Source organism: Myxine glutinosa, chromosome 3, assembly GCF_964187855.1.
Source record: "Myxine glutinosa chromosome 3, kmMyxGlut1.1, whole genome shotgun sequence".
Lineage (NCBI taxonomy): Eukaryota > Metazoa > Chordata > Myxini > Myxiniformes > Myxinidae > Myxine > Myxine glutinosa.
In genome coordinates this window covers 10,572,845-10,593,761 of record NC_136263.1, presented here as the reverse complement: position 1 = coordinate 10,593,761, position 20,917 = coordinate 10,572,845, and the positions used below count along the sequence as shown (strand labels likewise).

At 50.0% G+C, this 20,917-nt stretch overlaps 1 protein-coding gene across 1 annotated transcript in view; it reads right to left on the bottom strand.

Annotated features, from left to right (window-relative positions):
* The window catches only part of LOC137423810 (disintegrin and metalloproteinase domain-containing protein 12), a 974,424-nt gene extending 962,840 nt beyond the window's left edge, over positions 1–11,584 (bottom strand). Inside the window, exon 1 of the mRNA XM_078773544.1 lies at positions 11,300–11,584. Within this exon, the coding sequence (XP_078629670.1) occupies positions 11,300–11,387 (88 nt within the window). The 5' untranslated portion in view covers positions 11,388–11,584. The remainder of the gene's footprint in view (positions 1–11,299) is intronic.
* Positions 11,585–20,917: the final 9,333 nt, after the last annotated feature.

Sequence of the window (20,917 nt, the reverse complement as noted above, 5' to 3'; positions counted from 1 at the left end):
ATAATGTCCACCAACTAGTGCTGGCAGATGGGACGCCCAGTTTAATGTCCATCCGAGAGACAACACACACACACATTGATGAATCACCCTGAGTGTGAAACACCGAACTGACAGTTTATACCTTGATCAGGATTCAAACCCAGGCTAGACAGCTTTAAAGGTGAGTGTGCTTTTTTTGTAACCATTGTTATTTTATTACATTTTCATTTAGCAGAATGCATTTCCGATTACAAGATTTGGTTCATCGTCTTTCATTGGGACAAAAAATAAAAATTTAAGACAATATCATATCATATTTACTGTAGTTATTTGCTCCTACATTTTTGTCGACACAGACATAATTACCTCCGCCACCAAAGGTGAACGGATGTTATGTTTTCACCTCTGTCTGTTTGTTTGTTTGTTTGTGAACATTATATATCAAAACGTTGTGGACGGATTCGGACGAAATGTGGCAGAGATGTAGCGTATGTCACAAGGATGAAATTGTTAGATTTTGGTGAAGATCCGGATTCGGATTCGGATCCGGCTACTGGAATTTTTAAGTGATTCTTCACCTTTGGGAGATCGGGTCAAAAACGATACATAGCAGGATATCTCAAAAAGTTGTGGATGGATTTGGACGAAACTTGTTTGACCGGTTGGGTGTCTGACAAGGAAGAATCGATTCAATTTTGGTGAACATCTGAATATGGATTCGGAAATGATAATTATTTAATTGTTGAAGTGATTCTTCACCATTGGGAGATAGGGCAAAAAAACGACATGCGGCAGGATATCTCAAAAACTATGGACGAAACTTGTGAGACAGGTTGTGTTTGTGACAAGGAAGAATCGATTCAATTTTGGTGAAGATCTGGATCTGTATCCGGCTCGCAGAATTTTTTTAAAGTGATTGTTCACCTTTGGAAGGATGGGGCCAAAAACGATATAAAGCAGGATATCTCAAAAAGTTGTGGATGGATGATTTTGATTAAATGTGATTCCATATTGTGATATTCTGGTCTACTCTGGGATACAAAACGTTAACTGTTCACCTGGCGGAGGTATGCTCTCTACTGGGTGCCGTTCTAGTTCATTCGATGTTTCGAGTCAACAATGGACCAACCAACCATACACCACTTCAATCGGGAAACTTTGCAATAACAACAAAGGGATTGCAGTGTTATGATTATATTTACTATATTATTAGTATTAACGCTATTATTATTATTATTATGATTATTATTATGAAAACAATAACACTGCATTAAGAAACCTGGGCTAATTTGTCTGAAGTGGCCTGAAGGTGAGCCATGAAGGCATGAAGCCTAAGGCCTATACATACTGTGTTCTTTGAAGACCGGTAACGCCGATGATTTCAATATTTGATGATAATTTTAACAATCGGTTTGTTTGTGTTTCACACTGAACAAGATACATAAAGGTAGAGCATGGCGATTGTGATATATGACATGTTCGACGATATGTTGGGCTTTAACGAAATTGGAATCAAAATGGTGGTGTGCGGAGTCAGCCGCCATACCACCGTAATGACATCACATTGCCCCTGTCATGTGACCAGATCCTCATCTCTGATTGGTGTATGTTTAAGTGGACATACGGACATACGGACAGGCAAACACCGTTCTAGACGGCTTTGCCTTATGGGCTACGCCGTAAAAACCATGGTTTGCTCGTTTGGTATTCCATCTGAACACGTCTCGTAATGCTCAGATCCCACATTAAACTTCTATATACTGCACTGTGTTCATTTATCAAACACCTTTTAACATCCTTGTCCACAACATAATGATGGCAAAAGTCGTATTAAAAAATTAATTTCTGAATTTACTGTTGCGTTTACTACCATTTGTCGCAGTGTCTATTACATCACCTTATATAACAAGTCACATTAGTTCTTCGTGCCTGTTGTTTGTGTCCTTTATGACATCCCTAAAAACAGGAAGTTTCCTGTTTGGAATGATTTTAAATACTGTTTGACTGCCAGATAAGCAGAGTAGTGTTAAACTACAGGTTTGTTTTCCGATTAATTCAAGTTGTTTTCCGCAATCATAAAGTGACGTGTGCGGATGGACGGATCGATGGACAGACAGAGGGTGAACCGATTGCTTAATCCCACTTTTCGCTTTGCGTGCACAGGGTAAAAATACAATGCAAATCACACAATCCCTCTAGTCTCGGCCTACGTTGGTAATGTCACGGTACACCGGGGCCATTTACTCCTCCTACGACGGCATAAGGTGAAAATCAGCAATGATGTGAGGCCTTTTCAAAAAGGTTTGAGTCCGAGTCGCCCTTGTATTTCACAGAGGTTGTGAGATTTGATGAGAGCAGGGAAGTGGTGTTTTTGACTGAAAATAAAATTAAGGGAAAACTTTTGCCCTGTCTCCCTCTCCCTGATACGCTAATAATTCCTCCGTTAACCGTGGAAAACGGGTCGGCTTGTTCATGTTCCCTAAACACCTGTATCCCTGGCTCATGATGAACCTAGGTTCAAATCTGTTTTTGCCTGTTGTCTATTAATGTCCCTGTAATTCATGCAAAAGCACACTTATGTCTATGAATATATCTATCCTCAATGAAATTTTTGTACAAGCTCCCCAATAACCCTTCATCACCATCCATGAACCATACTGCAGGCAGAGCGTCGGTGCTGCCAAAGGAGTCCCTTGGTAAGGGCCGTGCAGGTGGTTTGCTGGCGACTTCTGACCAGTGACACAGGAAGTGTTTGGAATTACTTCCGCCGACGAAGATGGATGGAGGTTGTGTTTTCACCCCTGTCTGCCTGTCTGTTTGTGAACAGGATATCTCAAAAAGTTATGGACCGATTCGGCCTAAATGTGGTGGAGATGTTGGGTATGTGAAGAGGACTAAATGATTCGATTTTTAGGTGAATATCTGGATCCGATAATGTTTTATTATTATCCGATAACTCTTAATGGTGAAGAAACTATTTATATCACGAGAATGTCCAAACGTTATGGACTGAGTTGGACAAAATTTGGTGGACAGCTTGTGTGTGTGTGTAATCCGGATCGGGATCGGGATACGAGAGATTTTAAAGTTTTTTAAAAGTGATTCTTCACCATTGAGAGATGGGGCAAACAACAATATATACCATGGTATTTCAAAAAATTGTGCACCAATTATGACAAAACCAGGTGGACGAGTTGGTCAGATGACAAGAACAAGCCAATTAGATTTTGGTTCATGTCCGGCTCAGATGTGACCCATCAGTGGATACAAAATGTAAACTGTTGAGCCTGGCGGAGGTTTGCGCTCTCCTGTGTGCCGTTCTAGTTTGTTCATGGCATACCTCCAAACCATCCCGCAACCTGTCAATGAGCCTGAGACTACTGGGAAAAGTCCATTCAAAAGGACCAAACGAGCCTGATGATTTGTCCTTTATAAACTGCAGTTCATTCATTCCTCGAGATGAAAGTGTGAACTGTTTTGTTTAATCAACGTCCGAATTTGCAGGATCCGATTCCAGTTTCAGCTTCATGAGGGATGACCTTGAACAACATCGGCTAATGTTGTTGTCTCTGCACCAATCGCGTGAAATTCTGAGGTCTTCGAGAATTTTTTTGAATCGTGATACCTGGGTTAGGGATGAGCGTAACCTTTCCTGAGAACAGGTGCAGGTTTCATTGACACATTATAATTTTCACACAAGCGATCGAGACATGCCTGCAGTATCGACATCAATTGCTTACATTGGTGGTTTTGTCTAAGCTTCTCATCGACCGGAATGGTACATTTTTCACACGAGACAGGATGAGTGTTTGAGGAGCAAGGATGAGTGTTTGAGGAGCCAGAATGAGTGTTTGAGGAGCCAGGATGAGTGTTTGAGGAGCCAGAATGAGTGTTTGAGGAGCCAGAATGAGTGTTTGAGGAACCAGGATGAGTGTTTGAGGAACCAGGATGAGTGTTTGAGGAGCCAGGATGAGTGTTTCAGGAACCAGAATGAGTGTTTGGGGAGCCAGGATGAGTGTTTGAGACACCAGGATGAGTGTTTGAGGAGCCAGGATGAGTGTTTGAGGAAGCAGGATGAGTGTTTGAGGAACCAGGATGACTGTTTGAGACACCAGGATGAGTGTTTGAGGAACCAGGATGAGTGTTTCAGGACCTTGGGCCACGCTCAGCAGATCAGGTTGATTTAAATATTGTGTCATTCAAAACCATTCCGAAATTGATGCAGCATGCTTCCTCTGAACAAACCCTTTTTTTTCAGAAAGGAAGCAAAGATCCTTCGGGAGTTGCCAATTGTATTCCCACACCCCGGTGCCCTCCACCATCTTGACAGCAGAGCTTTTCCTGTGTGGCGAATTTAAATAAAACTGTTGAAATGTGATTCTTCTTCCTGAAACTTGGCAGTTACACATGGAAAAGTGTTGTTGGTGGTGGCGGTGGTGGTGGCGGTGGTGGTGGTGGTGGTGGCTACACATCAGAGGCTTTGCAATTTGAAACTGGGCATCGTTGGCTGTGAAAACATAATGAAAGTACAATTAGTTTGGCGAAAGAAAGTCGTCCTTTCGAAGCAAACACTTGCAAGGTGCTCAGCCAGGTGTCAGTTCACCATCGCGAGCTACTCAGGAAAGGTGAGCAACCCGAGAAGGTTCCATTTGAGGCGCACAAGTCCATATCAACTACCAGATCACACTGCAGGGGATTCCAATGGCTGCACGCACCAAAGTTCATTGGAGATTCATCCTCAGAAAGCCAAAGAGAGGCCAGAAGTGACCTGTGAGAATCATCAACAGCCGCACCTGGTTTCAGTGCAGCACGGGGAGCATCACGGCGATGAAGTTGAAATGAAGGTGCGCTTCGCCCCGGAATGCAACTGGCACGGAAAGCGGTCACGTCGCACTTATGTCGCAGGGACACTCGAGTCTGGAAGTCATTTCATTTACCGATACACGAAGTCGCTAAATATGCACACAATATCTGCAACTCGACACACAGGTATGTCCATGGTGTATATAGAACCCAGGTCCGAATTGCGTGTACTACACGTGTTTGTCCACCGTCTACTACAAGGTCCTGGTGTAATTCATCTAAAAGTGCACCGATGTCTCCTCATGTCCTGTGTGTCGTGTAAAGGCTCCTGCATCAGCCTGACATTAATTATATTTTTATGCCTCCGCCCCGAAGGTGTCCGGAGGCATGATCTTTTCGGGTTGTCCGTCCGTCCGTCCGCCCATACGGGCTAAACCTCGTTTTTCTCAGCAACCACATGTCCGATTGAGACAAAAAACTTTCAGGGTAGGAGTGACACCCATGCAGAATGTTTTAATGACAATTGTGACGTCATAGGTCACGTGGTATGGCAGCCATCTTGGATTAAACACAAGTAGTTAAAAAAATCCCTCGGAAACCCCTGAATGGAAACATTTGAAACCTGGCACATTGTCAAGTACTCCCAATGGGGACAAAAGCATGATAGTGATGACATCATAGGTGAAGTGGTATACCAGCCAAAAATGGTTAATGAAATTCCTTATCCTTAAAATCTGAAATAGCATGCGTATGATCTATGACCCATTTTTATTGAAATATTAAATTCATGACATCATAGGTCACATGGTTTGGCAACCATATTGGATTTAACCTCAAACCTAATATAAACATCTTCTCCCAAACCACCAAATCGATTGACTCGAAACTTTACATGTGTCATTGACTAGGCATGGCGATTAAAAGATGATCACAAAAACATCATTGGTCACATGGTGTGGCAGCCATATTGGATTGAAGGAAAATATTAAATAATTGCATCTCTGAAACCGCTTACCCTATCGATGAGAAATTTTGCAAATATCATCTGACACCATTGTTGCACATACATTGATAATGATGATGTCGCAGACCACATGGTTTGGCAGCCATCTTGAATAGAAAAACGAACCTTATCCAATCAATACGAAATTTCACAAAAGTGATCCCATACGCACACATATTCAGAGTGTATATTTTTAAGGTCATATGTCATGTGGTATGGCAGCCATATTAGCTTGAAAGCTGATATTTAAAAAATTCCCTTCTCTTAAACTGCTTCACCGATCGATGTGAAACCTGTCATGGTTGGTGAAAATGTGATACTTGAAAACAGCTGAAGGGATTTAAATCAAACTTGTTTATTTTGAGGACAGTGAACGAGGGCATCCACCTGTTGTGGGACTTTGAGGAGGCATATTGATGACATCGTCGCATTGTTCAAGTTTAAGAATGAAACCTGCACCGTAAAGCGACTGAAGGAATAAAATGAAATGCACAATTTGTCATCTTCACAAGTATTTTAATTTATTTAAATTCAATTAAAAATCTGGCAAATTTGTGCAACTTCAGCAAATTCACTAAACCTGAAATTGTAACAAACTCATCAAAAAACTCAAAGCAACAGCTGTTCAAACATCATGACAACCTCAAGTCCAAACACCAGCGGTTCAAACCTGATGACCTCAAGTCCAAAACACCAGTGGTGCAAACCTGATGACCACCTCATGTCCAAAACACCAGCGGTTAGAACCTCATGACCACCTCATGTCCAAAACACCAGCGGTTCAAACCTGATGACCTCATGTCCAAAACACCAGCGATTCAAACCTGATGACCACCTCATGTCGAAAACACCAGTGGTTCAAACCTGACAACCTCAAGTCCAAAACAACAGCGGTTCAAACCTGATAACCTCAAGTCCAAAACACCAGCGGTTCAAACCTGATGACCTCCTCATGTCCAAAACACCAGCGGTTAGAACCTCATGACCACCGCATGTCCAAAACACCAGCGGTTCGAACCTGATGACCACCTCATGTCAAAAACACCAGCGGTTCAAACCTGATAACCTCAAGTCCAAAACACCAGCGGTTCAAACCTGATGACCTCAAGTCCAAAACACCAGCGGTTCAAACCTGATGACCTCCACAAGTCCAAAACTCCAGCAGTTAAAACCTGATGACCTCCTCATGTCCAAAACACCAGCGGTTAGAACCTCATGACCACCTCATGTCCAAAACACCAGCGATTCAAACCTGATGACCACCTCATGTCGAAAACACCAGCGGTTCAAACCTGATGACCACCTCATGTCGAAAACACCAGTGGTTCAAACCTGACAACCTCAAGTCCAAAACAACAGCGGTTCAAACCTGATAACCTCAAGTCCAAAACACCAGCGGTTCAAACCTGATGACCTCAAGTCCAAAACACCAGCGGTTCAAACCTGATGACCTCAAGTCCAAAACACCAGCGGTTCAAACCTGATGACCTCAAGTCCAAAACACCAGCGGTTCGAACCTGATTACCATCTCATACACTCAGGTTTAAAATCTCATGATGCAAGGTGATGAGCACGATTAATGAGTTATAGCATCAGGTTTGAACCTGATTGGCCATGATAAATGAGTTACAAACACAGAATCGGAGGAACGTCACAAATATTACTTTTTTCATCCATTGCCACGATTATCTTGCAGATGTAAGAGGTGGTTTATACCTACATTGGTGAGATGTAAGAGGTGGTTTATACCTGCATTGGTGAGATGTAAGAGGTGGTTTATACCTACATTGGTGAGATGTAAGAGGTGGTTTATACCTACATTGGTGAGATGTAAGAGGTGGTTTATACCTACATTGGTGAGATGTAAGAGGTGGTTTATACCTACATTGGTGAGATGTAAGAGGTGGTTTATACCTACATTGGTGAGATGTAAGAGGTGGTTTATACCTACATTGGTGAGATGTAAGAGGTGGTTTATACCTACATTGGTGAGATGTAAGAGGTGGTTTATACCTACATTGGTGAGATGTAAGAGGTGGTTTATACCTACATTGGTGAGATGTAAGAGGTGGTTTATACCTACATTGGTGAGATGTAAGAGGTGGTTTATACCTACATTGGTGAGATGTAAGAGGTGGTTTATACCTACATTGGTGAGATGTAAGAGGTGGTTTGTACCTACATTGGTGAGATGTAAGAGGTGGTTTATACCTACATTGGTGAGATGAAAGAGGTGGTTTGTACCTACATTGGTGAGATGTAAGAGGTGGTTTATACCTACATTGGAGAGATGTAAGAGGTGGTTTATACCTACATTGGTGAGATGAAAGAGGTGGTTTATACCTACATTGGTGAGATGTAAGAGGTGGTTTGTACCTACATTGGTGAGATGTAAGCGATGGTTTATACCTACATTGGTGAGATGTAAGAGGTGGTTTATATCTACATTGTTGAGATGTAAGAGGTGGTTTGTACCTACATTGGTGAGATGTAAGAGGTGGTTTATACCTACATTGGTGAGATGTAAGAGGTGGTTTATACCTACATTGGTGAGATGTAAGAGGTGGTTTATACCTACATTGGTGAGATGTAAGAGGTGGTTTATACCTACTTTGGTGAGATATAGAAGGTGGTTACATTCATTATAATGCACTTACTTATTTGTCGCACACACACCATTTTAGAGCCTTGATGGTCAGAAAGTCAAATTTTTTCAAATGCATCTCATCCACATAGTCCATGACATATCACATTTGGTTTGTCTATATTAGGTCGATGTCACGTGTTGGTGTGTGGGTTTAAGATTCCCGTTGCTCGGAGTAGAGGACGTGGGAGAAGTTGGTCGTGTGGGGGGGACTTGGTGCGCCGGTGGGCCGGTGGGGGGACTCGGTGCGCTGGTGGGGGGTTCGGTGCGCCGGTGGGCCGGTGGGGGGGACTTGGTGCGCCGGTGGGCCGGTGGGGGGGACTTGGTGCGCCGGTAGGCCGGTGGGGGGACTCGGTGCGCCGGTTGGGGGACTCGGTGTGACGGTGGGGGAACTTGCTGCGCCGGTGGGCGGTGTGGGGACTCGGTGCGCCGGTGGGGGGGGGACTCGGTGCGCCGGTGGGGGGACTCGGTGCGCCGGTGGGGGGGACTCGGTGCGCCGGTGGGGGGACTCGGTGCGCCGGTGGGGGGACTCGGTGTGCCGGTGGGGGGACTCGGTGCGCCGGTGGGCCGGTGGGGGAACTCGGTGCGCCGGTGGGCCGGTGGGGGAACTCGGTGCGCCGGTGGGGGAACTCGGTGCGCCGGTGGGGGTATCAGTGAGCCGGTGCGCCGTTGGGGGGACTCGGTGCGCCGGTGGGGGGACTCGGTGTGCTGATGCGCCGGTGGGGGGACTCGGTGGGCCGGTGGGGGGGGGGGCTCGGTGGGGGGACTCGGTGCGCCGATGGGCCGGTGGGGACTCCGTGGGCCGGTGGGGGGGACTCGTTGGGCCGGTGGGGGGACTCCGCATGCCGGTGACCCGGGGGTGGAGGGGGGAACTCGGCGCGCCGGTGGGCCAGTGGGGGGAGACCCGATGCAACGGTGGGCCGGTGGGGGGGACTCGGCGCAACTGTGGGCCGGTGGGGGGGACTCGGCGCAACTGTGGGCCGGTGGGGGGGACTCGGCCCAACGGTGGGCCGGTGGGGGGGACTCGGCCCAACGGTGGGCCGGTGGGGGGGACTCGGCTCGCCGGTGGGCCGGTGGGGGGGGACTCGGCGCGCCTGTGGGGGGACTCGGCACGCCGGTGGTGGGGACTAGGCGCGCCGGTGGGGGTGATTCGGCGCGCCGGTGGGGGTGACTCGGCGCGCCGGTGGGGGTGACTCGGCGCGCCGGTGGGGCTGACTCGGCGCGCCGGTGGGGGTGACTCGGCGCGCCGGTGGGGGTGACTCGGCGCGCCGGTGGGGGTGACTCGGCGCGCCGGTGGGGGTGACTCGGCGCGCCGGTGGGGGTGACTCGGCGCGCCGGTGGGGGTGACTCGGCGCGCCGGTGGGGGTGACTCGGCGCGCCGGTGGGGGTGACTCGGCGCGCCGGTGGGGGTGACTCGGCGCGCCGGTGGGGGTGACTCGGCGCGCCGGTGGGGGTGACTCGGCGCGCCGGTGGGGGTGACTCGGCGCGCCGGTGGGGGTGACTCGGCGCGCCGGTGGGGGTGACTCGGCGCGCCGGTGGGGGTGACTCGGCGCACCGGTGGGGGTGACTCGGCGCGCCGGTGGGGGTGACTCGGCGCGCCGGTGGGGGTGACTCGGCGCGCCGGTGGGGGTGACTCGGCGCGCCGGTGGGGGTGACTCGGTGCGCCGGTGGGGGTGACTCGGTGCGCCGGTGGGGGTGACTCGGTGCGCCGGTGGGGGTGACTCGGTGCGCCGGTGGGGGTGACTCGGTGCGCCGGTGGGGGTGACTCTGTGCGCCGGTGGGGGTGACTCGGTGCGCCGGTGGGGGTGACTCGGTGCGCCGGTGGGGGTGACTCGGTGCGCCGGTGGGGGTGACTCGGTGCGCCGGTGGGGGTGACTCGGTGCGCCGGTGGGGGTGACTCGGTGCGCCGGTGGGGGTGACTCGGTGCGCCGGTGGGGGTGACTCGGTGCGCCGGTGGGGGTGACTCGGTGCGCCGGTGGGGGTGACTCGGTGCGCCGGTGGGGGTGACTCGGTGCGCCGGTGGGGGTGACTCGGTGCGCCGGTGGGGGTGACTCGGTGCGCCGGTGGGGGTGACTCGGTGCGCCGGTGGGGGTGACTCGGTGCGCCGGTGGGGGTGACTCGGTGCGCCGGTGGGGGTGACTCGGTGCGCCGGTGGGGGTGACTCGGTGCGCCGGTGGGGGTGACTCGGTGCGCCGGTGGGGGTGACTCGGTGCGCCGGTGGGGGTGACTCTGTGCGCCGGTGGGGGTGACTCGGTGCGCCGGTGGGGGTGACTCGGTGCGCCGGTGGGGGTGACTCGGTGCGCCGGTGGGGGTGACTCGGTGCGCCGGTGGGGGTGACTCGGTGCGCCGGTGGGGGTGACTCGGTGCGCCGGTGGGGGTGACTCGGTGCGCCGGTGGGGGTGACTCGGTGCGCCGGTGGGGGTGACTCGGTGCGCCGGTGGGGGTGACTCGGTGCGCCGGTGGGGGTGACTCGGTGCGCCGGTGGGGGTGACTCGGTGCGCCGGTGGGGGTGACTCGGTGCGCCGGTGGGGGTGACTCGGTGCACCGGTGGGGGTGAATCGGTGCGCCGGTGGGGGGACTCGGTGCGCCTGTTGGGGTGCAGGGTGGACTGGTGGGAGTATACAGTAGGTCGCTGGGGGGGGGGGGGGGGCATGGTGGGGAGACATGGTGGGCCCCATAGGTAACCTGAGTCTGTGCGTGTGTGTGCACACTCGAGACTCCACACTCACTTTCATGGCTCGCTCCACACTCTGCTTGCATGCACTCATTCACTTACCCGCGCCGAACGGAGAAGTTTTGTTGTTGTTATTATTATTGTTGTTGTTAAAATGCAAAGAACAAATATGAGACACTCCCCCTTCCCACCTTACCCGCAGAGAGCAAGCTGAAGGCAGCGGAGTAGATCAGGAGAAGCGCATGAGTTCCCGGTCCAGGGCTGCTCGGGGATCCGCGGACCATGGCAGCGGCTCGGCGACCACGGACATCACCCGGAGCCGGCGGATGGACGCGCTCGCCTCGCCCGGCTCTATTACGAGGTATCGGGGAGAAACGATCACCGAGCCGTCTCCACCTCCACCTTTTCTCTTCCTCTTGTTCACACCCTCTTCCGCCCCTCCGTGCACCTCGGACTCGCCCGCTCGTGGCCGCTTGACTGCTCGCGCGACGAGAGTAAATCAGAGCGCAGAATGCAGGGGGGCGGGGCGTGGGGGAGAGACAAACCCCCTTGCGCCCCTCTCCCGCCCTCTGTTGGTCCCACTCGCTACTTTGCGTGTCTCTTATCCCGGCCGCGTGGCGCTGAGCCGTGTCCGGCCCGGATATTGCAAACAGACGTCCCGATCCCGACCGCCCTTTTAGTGGTGGGGTCTCTCGATCTGTCCCTCTTTTTGCGAGCGGTAGGGGGTAAGAGGTGGTGGGGGTGTCTGGGGTGGGGGTCTCGTCCCTCCCGGAGAACAAGACGCGCAGTCGGGGCTGTCTATCGCCAAAGCGGGACCCGCAGCACCAGGACAAGAAGGCTAATCAGCTGCGTGCGTCCCGAGACCCTTCCGGCCATTATTCCCACATCCATCCTTTTTTTGCCACTCACTCCCTCCCTCCCGAATCCCTCCTCGTCCTCGCGTGCAGCAGTCGGTGCTTTAGCGATTTCGAAGCATTTCCCGCGGTCTTTTAATTAATCACAGCTTTCTCGGGCGTGAGAATGCGTAGACTCCACCATAAAAACCAAAGGGGCCGTGTAAGCCGTCTGCGTGTACGTGCTCTACGTAAGCCGACTGCGTGTACGTGCTCTACGTAAGCCGACTGCATATACGTGCTCTACGTAAGCAGACTGCGTGTACGTCCTTTACGTAAGCCGACCGTGTACGTGCTCTAGGTAAGCAGACTGTGTGTACGCCCTTTACGTAAGCCGACTGCGTGTACGCCCTTTACGTAAGCCGACCGTGTACGCTCTCTACGTAAGCCGATTGCACGTACACGCCCTGCGTAAGCCGACTGTGTGTGTGTGATATGTAAGCCGACTACATGTACCTGCTCTATGTAAGCCGACCGGGTACGTGCTGTGTAAGCCAACTACTTGTATGAGCTTTGTGTAAGCAGACTGTGTATGTGTGCAATGTTAGCCGACTGCATGTATGTGCTCTGCGTAAGCCGAATGTGTATGTGCTGTGTAAGCCAACTGTGTACGTGCTCTGTGTAAGCCAACTGTGTGGTACTCTGCATAAGCCGACCGTATATGTGCTCTATGTAAGCAGACTGCATGTACATGCTCTATGTAAGCCAACTGCATGTACGTGCTCTACTTAAGCCGACTGCGTGTACGTGCTCTACGTAAGCCGAATGCATGTACGTGATCTGCGTAAGTCGACTGCGTGTACACGCTCTGCGTAAGCAGACTGTGTGTACGTCCTTTACGTAAGCCGACCGTGTACGTGCTCTACGCAAGCAGACCGTGTACGTTCTCTACATAAGCTGACTGCATGTACGTGCTCTGCGGAAGCCAACCGCGTGTACGTGCTCTACGTAAGCCGACTGCATGTATGTGTGCTACGTAAGCTGACCGCATGTACGTGCTCTACATAAACCGATTGCGTGTCTGTCCTTTACGTAAGCCAACTGTGTACATGCTATACGTAAGCCGACTGCACATACGTGCTCTGCGGAAAGCCAACTGTGTACGTGTGCTTTAAAAGCCGACCACGTGTACCTGCTCTATGTAAGCCGACCGTGTATGTGCTGTGTAAGCCGGCTATGTGTACGAGCTCTGTGTAAGCACACTGTGTATGTGTGCTATGTTGGCCGACTGCATGTATGTTCTCTGCGTAAGCCAACCATGTATGTGCTCTGTGTAAGCAGACCATGTTCGTGCTCTACATAAGCAGACTGCATGCATGCGCAACGTAAGCCGACCGTATATGTGCTTTACGTAAGCCAACTTTGTGTGCGTGCTCTATGTAAGCCGACTGAGTGCACATGCTCTGCGGAAGCCGACCGTGTAAGTGCTCTACGTAAGCCGACCGCTTGTATGTGCTCAACATAAGCCGGTTGCGTGTACGTCCTTTACGTAAGCCAACTATGTATGTGCTATATGTAAGCTGACTGCACGTACACGCTGTGTAAGCCGACCGTGTGCGTGTGCTGTGTAAGCCAACTACATGTACCTGCTCTACGTAAGCCGACCGTGTATGTGCTGTGTAAGCCGGCTATGTGTATGAGCTCTGTGTAAGCAGATGGTGTATGTGTGCTGTGTTAGCCGACTGCATGTATGTGCTCTGCATAAGCCGAATGTGTATGTGTGCTGTGTAAGCCAACTGTGTGTACATGCTCTGTGTAAGCCAACTGTGTGGTACTCTGCATAAGCCGACTGTGTACGTGCTCTTCGTAAGCCGACCGTATATGTGCTCTATGTAAGCCAACTGCATGCATGTGCTCTACGTAAGCCGACTGCGTGTACGTGCTCTATGTAAGCCGACCGTGTACGTGCTCTATGTAAGCCGACAGTGTACGTGCTCTATGTAAGCCGACAGTGTACGTGCTCTAAGTCTACCTCTACGTAAGCTAAATGAGTGTACGTGCTCTGTGTACGCCGACCAGCTACGTGCTCTGCGTAAGCCGACTGCGTGTACGTGCTCTGCGCAAGCCGACGGCGCAGTGCAAGTACATGCGCTGTATAAGCCGACTACATGTACGTGCATTGCGTAAGCAGACGACGTGTAGGCTACGTGCATTGCCTAAGCAGACTACGTGTACGTGCGCTGTATAAGCCGACTACGTGTACGTACACTGCGTAAGCAGACGACGTGTACGTGCATTACGTAAACAGACTACGTGTACGTGCGATGTATAGGCCTACTACCTGGGAAAACCTTGCAAGAGTCCCTCTGCTCTCGCATTAAAAAAAATGTAACGGAGTCCCTTCAGTCGGAGTTCGAGCTTTATTCTTCCCGCCAAAAGACGGACATCCGGATCCTATTTCATGCCGAAGATGACACGCCGCGCCAGCAAGGTAACGTGCGCTGAAAACAAACCGCGCGGTCTCGTCAATCTAGGTGCGCACCTCCATAACGAGTACACCGAGGGGTCTAGTCAATCTAGGTGTGCAACTCGATAACGATCACACTGAGTGGTCTAGTCAATCTAGGTGCACACCTCGATAACGAGTACACCGAGGGGTCTAGTCAATCTAGGTGCACACCTCGATAACGAGTACACCGAGGGGTCTAGTCAATCTAGGTGTGCAACTCGATAACGATCACACTGAGTGGTCTAGTCAATCTAGGTGCACACCTCGATAACGAGTACACCGAGGGGTCTAGTCAATCTAGGTGTGCACCTCGATAACGATCACACTGAGCGGTATAGTCAATCTAGGTGCACACCTCGATAACGATCACACCGAGTGGTCCAGTCAATCTAAGTGCACACCTCGATAACTATCACACCGAGCGGTAAAGTCAATCTAGGTGCTCACCTCCATAACGAGTACACCGAGCGATCGAGTCAATCTAGGTGCGCACCTCCATAACGAGGACACCGAGTTGTCGAGTCAATCTAGGTGCGCACCTCCATAACGAGGTCACCGAGTGGTCAAGTCAATCTAGGTGCGCACCTCCATAACGAGTACACCGAGCAATCGAGTCAATCTAGGTGCGCACCTCGATAACAAGTACACCGAGCAGTCCAGTCAATCTAGGTGCGCACCTCCATAACAAGGTCACCGAGCGGTCAAGTCAATCGAGGTGCGCACCTCCATAACAAGTACACCGAGCAGTCCAGTCAATCTAGGTGCGCACCTCCATAACGAGCACAACAAGCGGTCTCGTCAATCAAGGTGCACACCTCGATAACGATCACACTGAGTGGTCTAGTCAATCTCGATGCACACCTCGATAACTATCACACCGAGCGGTCTAGTCAATCTCGGTGCGCACCTCCATAACGAGCACAACGAGCGGTCTAGTCAATCTAGGTGCACACCTCGATAACGATCACACTGAGTGGTCTTGTCAATCTAGGTGCACACCTCGATAATTATCACACCGAGCGGTCTAGTCAATCACGGTGCGCACCTCCATAACGAGTACACCGAGCAGTCCAGTCAATCTAGGTGCGCCCCTCCACAACGAGTACAGCGAGTGATCGAGTCAATCTAGGTGCGCACCTCCATAACGAGTACACCGAGCAGTCCAGTCAATCTAGGAGCGCACCTCGATAACGAGCACACCGAGCGGTATAGTCAATCTAGGTGCGCACCTCCACAATGAGTACAGCGAGTGATCGAGTCAATCTCGGTGCGCACCTCCATAACGAGTACACCGAGCAGTCCAGTCAATCTAGGTGCGCACCTCGATAACGAGCACACCGAGCAGTCCAGTCAATCTCGGTGCGCACCTCCATAACGAGTACACCGAGCAGTCCAGTCAATCTCGGTGCGCACCTCCATAACGAGTACACCGAGCAGTCCAGTCAATCTAGGTGCGCACCTCGATAACGAGCACACTGAGCGGTCTAGTCAATCTAGGTGCGCACCTCGATAACGAGCACACCGAGCGGTCCAGTTAATCTAGGTGTGCACCTCAAAAACGATCACAGTGAGCGGTCTCGACAATCTAGGTGCGCACGTTGATAACGAGTACACCGAGCAGTCAGTCAATCTAGGTGCGCACCCCGATAACGATCACAATGAGTGGTCTCGTCAATGTAGGTGCACACCTCGATAACGAGTACACCGAGCGGTCTAGTCAATATAGGTGTGCACCTCGATAACGAGTACACCGAGCGGTCTCGTCAATCTAGGTGTGCACCTCGATAACGATCACACTGAGCGGTCGAGTCAATCTAGGTGCACAACTCGATAACGAGTACACCGAGGGGTCTAGTCAATATAGGTGTGCACCTCGATAACGAGTACACCGAGCGGTCTAGTCAATCTAGGTGTGCACCTCGATAACGATCACACAGAACGGTCTCGTCAATCTAGGTGCACACCTCGATAATGAGTACACTGAGCGAACCAGTCAATCTAGGTGTGCACCTCGATAACGATCACACTGAGCAGTCTATTCAATATAGGTGCGCACCTCGATAAGGATCACACTGAGCGGTCCAGTCAATCTAGGTGCACACCTCGATAACGATCACAGTGAGCGATCTCGTCATTCTAGTGTGCACACCTCAATAACGAGCACACCGAGTGGTCTAGTCAATGTAGGTGCGCACCTCGATAATGATCACACTGAGCGGTCTCGTCATTCTAGTGTGCACACCTCGATAACGTAACGAGCACACCAAGCGGTCTAGTCACTCTAGTGTGCACACCTTTATAACGAGAACACTGAGCAGTCTATTCACTCGTGTGCACACCTCAATAACGAGCACACCGAGCAGTCCAGTCACTCGAGTGTGCACACCTCAATAACGAGCACACCGAGCAGTCTAGTCACTCGTGTGCACACCCCGATAACGAGCACACCGAGCAGTCTAGTCACTCTAATGTGTACACCCCGATAACGTTACGAGCACACCGAGGGGTCTCGTCCTTCTAGTGTGCACACCTCTATAAGGAGCACCCCGAGCAGTCTAGTCACTCTAGTGTGCACACCCGGATAACGTAACGAGCACACCGAGCGGTCGGTCTAGTCATTGTATTGTGCACACCTTGATAACGAGCACACCGAGCAGTCTAGTCACTCGTGTGCACACCTCAAATATGTAACGAGCACACCGAGCTGTCTAATCACGAGCGTGCACACCTCGATAACGTAAAGAGCACACCAGGCGGTCTAGTCACTCGTGTGCACACCTTGATAACGTAACGAGCTCACCGAGCGGTCGAGTAACTCTAATGTGCACACCTCGATAACGAGCACACCGAGCGGTCTTGTCACTCGTGTGCACACCTCGATAACGAGCACACCGAGCGGTCTAGTCACTCGTGTGCACACCTCGATAATGAGCACACCGAGCGGTATAGTCACTCTACTGTGCACACCTCGATAAGGAGCACACCAAGCAGTCTAGTCACTAGCTAGTGTCACACCTCGATAACGTGAAGAGCACCCCGGGCGGTCTAGTCACTCTAGTATGCACACCCTGATAACGTAACGAGCACACCGAGCGGTTTAGTCACTCGTGTGCACACCTCTAATGTAACGAGCACACAGAGCGGTTTAGTCACTCTAGTGTGTACACCTCTAATGTAACGAGCACACCGAGCGGTTTAGTCACTCGTGTGCACACCTCTAATATAACGAGTACACAGAGCGGTCTAGTCACTCTACTGTGCACACCCTGATAATGGAACAGCACACCGAGCCGTTTAGTTAGTCACTCTAGTGTGCACACCCTAATAATGGAACAGCACACCGAGCCGTTTAGTTAGTCACTCTAGTGTGCACACCTCTAATGTAGCGAGCACACCGAGCAGTCCAGTCACTTGTGTGCACACCTCGATAACGACTATGTGCGGTGAGTCCATCAAAATGATTACTCGTGCGGCGGCGACACTGGACATGCCTCGAGCCTCCAGCAATTCTCGCCAAGGTGGGAATAATCTCAAGAGCAGCATCGCCGAGACTCGCCGCCATTAATCAGCCGAGTCAGGTTCACTCGAGTCGAAACTTCAACGAGACTGCGCGGAGCTTCCTGATGGCGCCATGTCCGGAGACCGAGAGGGTCTTCCGGAGACCGAGAGGGTCTTCCTGAGAAAGGGTCGATCTCCTTCCTCACAGGGCGGCGCGGGTCATGTCCGACGTGGTCACTGTAACGATCTCGAGCAGTCGCCATGACGAAGACCAACGCATACGTTGCAGTCACGGACGGGCTAATCGAGTAGGTGGTGCGAATCAGTTTAAATTAGCTCCTCCCAGATACACCCAGTGTTTCCGGTCGTAGGACTACAACTGCAGACCTTTTATCGATAGAGAATGAGTGGCCATGTTGCTTTTAAGACTTATCAATGAATCGATGATCTACTTCCAGTTACGTGTCTCGAGACGGAGAGTCGGGGTCCGTGCCGTGGTCTTTCAACAAGATCGAAGAGTCCAGGAGACCAAAAACAACAAAAAACATGGACGATCGGGTATAGAGGCCTTTATATAAATAAATAATACTAGTACCCGACTGCAAAGCCGCAATGAGCTGGCGAAGCCAAAGCCCCTTGCCACTATTTTACCCATCACTATGGCATCAGTAGGTTAGGTAGTTGGTAGTAGGTAGGTGTAGTACGTACCGTACCCAATTCAAAATGACACCATTTGCATTCTGGATGAGATTAAAATTTATAAAATTGCCTTCTTGATTAATTCGGTGAATTTCTCTAATAAACTTCTCAACTTCGGATATTTCCGGCCATGAAAACTAGCCCCTACGGCCGCGAGATTTCTAAAAAATAATTCTTCGTCAATTTTAGAATATTTGACGCCGTTTTCAGCCTCCGAAACGCGTAATAAGCTTTTATGAAATATTTTTTCAAATGCTCGAATCTCATTGGTTCCGGTGTTTGGTGACGATTTTCGTTGAAGATAACGAGGTTGGTCTTAACGTATTTTAATTACAAATTAGAGGTGCATTAGAGTGTGAATCAAACAAAGACGGGTGAAACAAAGTCCTATTGAACTTTTTCGCAATTTTTTTTATGCATACTTCCGCATCCGGAAGATGGCGGCCTCCATTGCGTGATTTGGTTTTTGAAATATTTTTTCAAATGCTCGAATCTCATTGGTTCCGGTGTTTGGTGACGATTTTCGTTGAAGATAACCAGGCCCGTGCGGGCCGAGGTTGATCTTAAAGTATTTTAATTACAAATTAGAGGTGCGTAAGATGGTGAATCAAACAAAGACGGGTGAAACAAACTCCTATTGAACTTTTTCTCAATTTTTTATGCATACTTCCGCATCCGCAAGATGGCGGCTTCCATGGAGCGATTTGGTGCGTCAAAGCTTAGAAATTCTCAAAGGATTCAACAAAATCTGTCTTTTCAACATAATACGTACGCGTTCATTCACAACACCGGCTTCGCCGGCTACAAATTAGAGGTGCATAAGATTGTGAATCAAACAGACGGGTGAAACAAACTCCTATTGAACTTTTTCTCAATTTTTTATGCATACTTCCGCATCCGCAAGATGGCGGCCTCCATGGAGCGATTTGGTTTTTGAAGTATTTTTTCAAATGCTCGAATCTCATTGGTTCCGGTGTTTGGTGACGATTTTTGTTGAAGATAACCAGGCCCGTGCAGGCCGAGGTTGGTCTTAAAGTATTTTAATTACAAATTAGAGGTGCATAAGATTGTGAATCAAACAAAGACGGGTGAAACAAACTCCTATTGAACTTTTTCTCAATTTTTTATGCATACTTCCGCATCCGCAAGATGGCGGCTTCCATGGAGCGATTTGGTGCGTCAAAGCTTAGAAATTCTCAAAGGATTCAGCAAAATCTGGCTTTTCAACATAATACGTACGCGTTCATTCACAACACCGGCTTCGCCGGCTACAAATTAGAGGTGCATAAGATTGTGAATCAAAAAAAAGACGGGTGAAACAAACTCCTATTGAACTTTTTCTCAATTTTTAATGCATACTTCCGCATCCGCAAGATGGCGGCCTCCATGGAGCAATTTGGTTTTTGAAGTATTTTTTCAAATGCTCGAATCTCATTGGTTCCGGTGTTTGGTGACGATTTTCGTTGAAGATAACCAGGGCCCATGCAGGCCCGGGGAACGAGGTTGGTGTTAAAGTATTTTAATTACAAATTAGAGGTGCATAAGATTGTGAATCAAAAAAAGACGGGTGAAACAAACTCCTATTGAATATTTTCGCAATTTTTTATGCCTACTTCCGCATTTGCAAGATGGCGGCCTCCATGGAGCGATTTGGTGCGTCAAAGCTTAGAAATTCTCAAGCCAAGGGATCCAGCATAATCTGGTTTTTCAACATAATACGTACACGTTCATTCACAACACCGGCTTCGCCGGCTATAATAGGACGGATTAAAATAAAAACCCGTCCGTCGGGTCCACGAATATCAGGTTTAGCGCGTGGATCTGATTCGGGAATCAATACGTTTACCTTTGTGGCTTTACACATTTACCTGATAGAGCATGTTCAAAAGAAGAGCATGTTTTGGATACCTGTCCATGTACACCACCGGATGAATGCCGGAGCAAAAATGTTGAGGTGAGCGGAGGAAACCGGAACCGGAACCTGTCGATCACAACACCTGCGTGACGTAGTGTTGGGGTTTATACCGCAAACAGTTTTTCTTTCGCTAAACCTCAAGAGAAACGTTAAAAAAGTACAACTTATTGTATATTTACATTATTCACACCTGAGCTGTCGAGTCTGGGTTCAAATCCCAACTTAGCTATAAAACTATCATCCAAATGTTTGACAGGTAGACGTCGTGGTTCATTGATGTGATCCGGACAGATGTTAAGCCGGATGTCTCATGTGCCTGTATTCGTTGGATGTTAAACCTGGTTCCTGAAAAAATGAAGC